Genomic DNA, 6,012 nt, shown 5'->3' with positions numbered 1-6,012 from the left:
TTGCTCGCTTACCCATTATCTAGATGTGGCTCGTTTGTGTTATATATGAAGAAATAATTATGTAACTTTTAAAAACATCACTTATTGATCGAGATTAGTTCCAACTATAAAAAATTTTACAATTAATTTATATAATACTTAAATAAAAATGAAAAAAAGGTAATAAAAATTGGGTTTAAAGGGAGGCAGGCGGTGGGTTAGGGTTTTGCTTGCGGTCTATTCATTTCTTTTATTTTCTTTCTTTCATTTGACGATAGATTCCATGGCTGCTGCTCCTACTCAAGAAGAGCTTCTCGCCGCTCAACTCGAACAACAAAAGATCCACGTAAGTAACATAACATAACATAACATAACATAACATCCTTCTATTCGATTCATCATATTATTATTTGTATTCCACCAAACTTATTTTGCTTCTAACTCATGTGCGTATATGCTGTATGTATTCTATTAACCATCGATCTGTGTTAAACACGTGATAACAGTTGTTGATTTCACAGATTTATTAACCCATATTATTATTTCTTCTTACAAATTATCTGATACTAGGGTTTGTTTAATTACTTGTGATTGATCTAGTCTTCTGCTTTAGGTTTTGCTTAATTTTTGCCTATTTAGTTTGTATAAACAAAAGTGATAGTTTCTCACATCAAATTAGGGTTTGAATGTGAGTTGTGTTTATCTCCAACTCTCGATTAGCTTGACATGCACGCAACTTATGGCCATATGTTTAAATTAATTGCTACTTTTATGTAGGATGAGGAGCCTCTGGTTGAAGATGATGATGAGGACGATGACGACGATGATGATGCTGATGAAGACGACGTTGAGGGTAAGAATATGCGCTTGAAAATTACGTATATGTTATTCTTCGGGTTTTATTACCCGAGATTAAGACATTGAAATTAAGATTTCTTTTATATAATAAATAAGTTAGGTTTATTCAATATTCATTAACTGATTTGGATTCTTTTTGGCATTGCCACTGTGTTTTTTTGCTAGTTTTTTTTATATATAATAATTGCTGTCATTTTGAATTATGATCATGTTATTAACTAAGTGTAAAGGTGTAATTCTCTTTTTTATATTGAGTCAACACCTACATATTATTCTTGTGATAAGTTTTTAACTGCATGATATGCATTATGTAATATGTTGTGTAAGCAGGACACGGAGATGCTAGTGGCAGGTCTAAACAAAGCAGAAGCGAGAAGAAAAGCCGGAAGGCTATGTTAAAGCTTGGAATGAAGCCCATTCTTGGAGTCAGTCGTGTTACTGTTAAGAAGAGCAAAAACGTAAGTTTAGTATAATCTCATATTTATTGAACCAAAAAGGTTAATAAATAGCTGTTATTAATACTAATTCATATGTTTTGCAGATGCTGTTTGTGATCTCAAAGCCAGATGTTTTCAAGTCTCCTGCTTCAGACACATATGTGATATTTGGTGAAGCAAAGATAGAAGATTTGAACTCACAGTTGCAGAGTCAGGCTGCAGAGCAGTTCAAGGCACCCAACTTGAGTAATGTGATATCAACGCCTGATCCGACAGCTGTGGCTCAGGACGATGAAGATGTGGATGAGACCGGAGTGGAGCCCAAGGACATTGAGTTGGTCATGACTCAAGCCGGGGTGTCAAGACCGAAGGCGGTCAAGGCTTTGAAAGCTGCAGATGGTGACATCGTTTCTGCAATTATGGAACTCACAAATTAGTAATCGACTCTGTTATTTTCCTTTGATGTTCCTGTAATGTTTGAGATTGTTTGGTCATGTTGTGATCTGTTTTGTTAAAGTTTGAGGATTTGAGGAATGACAAGGAAATGGTTTGCCTTACATGTTGGGTATTTGATATGGGTGTTATATTTTTAATTTTAAATGTGTGTTTTGATTAGGATTGTAAACTAACTGAATGTTCGGCGAACTGTTCAGCAAGAGGTTTGTTTATGTTCGTTCATTTAATAAATGGACAGACATGAGCAAAAGAATTTCGTTTGGTAGCTTAACAGAAAAACACGAACAGAGGTTGTGTTCATGACTTCATTCAATAGTGTTCGTGAATCGTTTGGTAATATGTTCGTTTACGTTCGTCTAGTTAGGTTTATTTCATGTCTATCTGGTTATCTCCATATCTTAATATTTTACTATTAATATTTGTAAATATTTGTTTTTTTTAACCCTTTTAGTAGGATAGTTTTGCTCGTTAGAATCGTTCATGTTCGTTTATCTAGTGGTGTCTGTTAGTGTTCATTTACGCCCGTTTGTGATCGATAGTGTTCACAAGTGTTCGTTTGTGTACATTTACAATATTAATAAAAAAACACGAACGAACATGAACAAACTCAATTTCTTAATGAACTAAAAACTAAAAAGAACACGAGTTTTCATTCGATAGAGTGTTTGTGAACCGTCTGTTTGTCGAATAACGGTTCAATTCGTTTGCAGCCCTGATTTTGATTGTTATATTTTAGGGTCAAATGGTGAAGTGATAGAAATTGGCTAATAATTTGGTGAGTGTTGACTGTTGAGGGTCAGTAAGTCAAAAGGGGGAGACGTGAGTCATGAGACTTGACATGTTAAAATGTGTTTAAAGGTGGTCAATGACTAATATGTAGGTTTGAATTAGAAGTTAACCAACACATGATACAGACTGATTATAGTGGCCAATGACTAAGCCTCCTAACGTTTGCTCCTTGGTAAACACTTTGCCATCACTTTTGTAATGGCAATTGGAATGATATTAACTCCTATTTATTTATTATCTATGTCACGTCAAATGTTCTATGGATACAAGTTATTTACTACTCCAAACTCTTATGTTTTTGATTCTGGACCGCGTGAGTTATTTGTTTCCATCTCCATTTTTCTACTTGTAATAGGGCATTGGTATGTACCTCGATTTTGTTCTTTCACTATCAGTTGACAATGTTGAAGGTATTCTATCTAATTATTAACAGTTTATCTTATTTAGATTTTTCTTACTAAAAAAGGTAGCGATTAACTTTACAATCTCCTCTTTAAGAGGGTCGAGACCACCACAACTTCTTCCTTTAAACTATGTGAAAGGAATCTCCACTATCGTCTCACTAATCAGGTAGCGATCATCCATTCCGTCTTCTCATTAACTGGGTAGTGATCATGTCTTTCTATCTTTATAGGGATACACTCACAGACCTACCTAGATGTTTAGCACGAATCTAGACCGACATTAACAACACCTCTCTCAAACGCATGAGGACCAAAAATATGGCAAATTTATCTCTCGTAGCAATCTTTCTATTGAGGTGAGTTTTTTTCAGCTTAGAATCATTTGGATTAAATGAGCATACTTTGGAGTAAACATTTTGCAAGATGTTGAGAGAAGCAAGGCATATGTCTAGCAATGGTAGATATAGAGGTGGACAACAAAACCGGTTCCTGGAACCGGTTCGACGGAACCGAACCGGAACCGAACCGGTTCCTACCCGTTTTTCGTAGGAACCGGTTCGGTTCCGTTTCAACCCGACGATCCGGAACCGGTTTGACATGTTTGGAGGTGGACCGGGTAGGAACCGGAACCGAACCGGAACCGGTTCTGGAACCGGTTCGACCGGAACCGGTTCGGAACCGGTTATAGCCGTTGGAGTGGTTCTAGCCGTTGGGAAACGGTTTTATGGCCGTTTTTTGACCGTTGGGGTCAAAAATGGCCGTTTTTTTGGCTCCCCAAACACCCCACTACTAGTATAAATAGGTATTTGGTGTAATGGGTTCATCACAACACTCAAAACGCAAACCCGAACGCAAAAAAATACAAAAAAACGCTATTACAACGTTCTGAGTTCTCTAATCTCTTGTTTTCTCTTCTTCTATATTCATATTTGTTGTTATGGCTGCCTCACAATCATCGGTTGGTCAAGGTTCCACCGCCGGACCAAGTTTCGTTCGTATTGTACCTCATAATCGTAATCAAGAGATTTGGTGCAATTGGGATTTGGTTGAATTGAGTGACCATTCATTGAAGGCTCGGTGCAAGTTTTGTGGGATTTATTTAAACCCACTTTCGAATTCAAATTTGAAGAAACACATCGAAAGACCGTATTGCAGGGCGTTGAAACAGAACGTCGAGTCGCAACAAACGCAAATGGATAGTGAAGGCGGAATATTTACATACCAAATTGATCGAGTTCAAGATCGTATGGCGAAGTTTGTGATTCAAGAAGCTTTGCCGTTTAGCCACTTCGACAACCCTCGCTTAACCGCCATGATTCGAGATACGCTTCAACCACAATACACTCACGTAAGTCGTCATACTCTTAAACGTTATTGTTTAAAATTGTGGAAGAAGGCCAAAGAGGTACTAATTGCATATTTTGAAAATATAAATACGGGAATAAACTTAACTACTGATGTTTGGTCGGCTCCACATGGTCTACCCGAATCTTATCTTTGTGTCACCGCTCATTGGGTAGACCCGTCATCGTGGGAAATGATGAAACGCACCATTGCTTTCGAACTCTTTGAGTATCCACATACGGGAGATAATTTGTTTGAAATTTTAGATTATGTTATAAAAACTTATAAACTAGAAAATAAAATATTTTCAATTGCATTTGATAACGCGTCGAATAATACATCGGCGGTTGATAAATTAAAATTAAAATATACGCCGATTTGCAATGGTGTATTTTTTCACTCAAGGTGTGTTGCACATATCATTAATTTAATCGTGCAAGACGGACTTGCTTCGGATGAGGTTACATCGGTTATAAACGATTTTAGAGTAATGCTACATGAAGTTTTTAAGAAAAGTAAAAAAAGACAAATGGATTATAGAAAATTTTGTAAAGATACGGGAAGAAAAGCTTTGGAAGCTAATTGGGATGTACCTCATCGATGGAATTCCACTTGCATAATGTTTCAAAGTGCTTTGAAACAAAGAGACACTTTACAAATGTTTCATTCTAGTCTTGCCGAGAATGATTTGGCAATCCCCTTTTCAAATGAGAAATGGGAAATTATCAATGACTTATCGACTTTTCTTGAAGTTTTTAAAACATCAACTACGAAACTATCGGGAACGTATTATCCGACAAGTCCCTTGGTTCTTTCGGAGTTATTTTTAATCGTTAACAATCTTAAAGAATTTGAAAATAAAAGTCCAATGTTTTCAAACATCATATTACCAATGAAGTTTAAATTAAAAAAATACTTTCTTGAATTGCCACCGATTTTTACTTGCGCCGCCGCTTTAAACCCAATGTTAAATGTTACGGGGGTTGAATGTGTGATAGACGAAATTTTTTCAGCCTTAGATATGCATGAAGTTGACCCAAACTTTCAACAGAGGCACAAAATGATTTTAACTTGAATTTTAAATTTATGTATGACTTTTATATAAATAAATATGGGTCAAACATACACATGCCTACGCCGGGGGGGTCTTCATCAAGTTCAAGTGCTCCTAGAGTACGAGACCCCATGATTAGCCTTATGAACACCGTTCGCAACGTAACGGCTAAAAAACAAAGGGGTAACACCCCTTCAAGCGAACTAGGAAGGTATAGTGCATATGATTTCTCTACCGGTTTATCCGAAGAGGAATATGGCACTTTTGATGTTTTGGCTTGGTGGAAGGTAAAGGAAACCGAGTTTCCGATTCTTGCCACCATGGCCCGTGATTTACTAACCGCCCAAGCTTCTACGGTAGCTTCGGAATCTGCTTTTTCTCTTAGTGGCAGGGTAATATCGGTGAGAAGAACAAGACTGAATTCGGAGTCGGTGGAGATGTGCATTTGCTTGAAGGATCACTTGGACTCAATCGATCGTGTTCAACACGTAACCACTCTGGAAGACGAAACACCACTTGATGTTCGAGTGCACGACGAACAAGAAGGCGTTTCTACAAGTAATTCTGATGAATAAGTCGCCACTCAATAATTACGACGAACAAGAAGGCTTTTATAGAAATAATATGTCACAACTTTATATTTATAAGTTTAATGTTTTGTTAGTTTGTTTTTGAATATTTTAAAACATGT

General features: G+C 36.8%; 1 protein-coding gene across 1 annotated transcript; it reads left to right on the top strand.

The window, feature by feature from the left end:
* The first annotated feature begins 225 nt into the window (after nucleotides 1-225).
* Nucleotides 226-1,821, top strand: LOC143570593 (nascent polypeptide-associated complex subunit alpha-like protein 1). The gene is made up of 4 exons (XM_077056210.1): nucleotides 226-325; nucleotides 757-832; nucleotides 1,168-1,295; nucleotides 1,379-1,821. Exons 1-4 carry the CDS (start codon nucleotides 263-265, stop codon nucleotides 1,709-1,711), a joined length of 600 nt encoding a protein of 199 aa, XP_076912325.1. The 5' UTR covers nucleotides 226-262; the 3' UTR covers nucleotides 1,712-1,821.
* Nucleotides 1,822-6,012: the final 4,191 nt, after the last annotated feature.

The sequence above is a fragment of the Bidens hawaiensis genome, unplaced genomic scaffold (genome assembly GCF_021521415.1).
Source record: "Bidens hawaiensis isolate Kalapana, Puna unplaced genomic scaffold, B.hawaiensis_p1.1 tig00025011_1, whole genome shotgun sequence".
Classification (NCBI taxonomy): domain Eukaryota; kingdom Viridiplantae; phylum Streptophyta; class Magnoliopsida; order Asterales; family Asteraceae; genus Bidens; species Bidens hawaiensis.
This window is presented reverse-complemented; position numbering and strand designations above follow the sequence as displayed.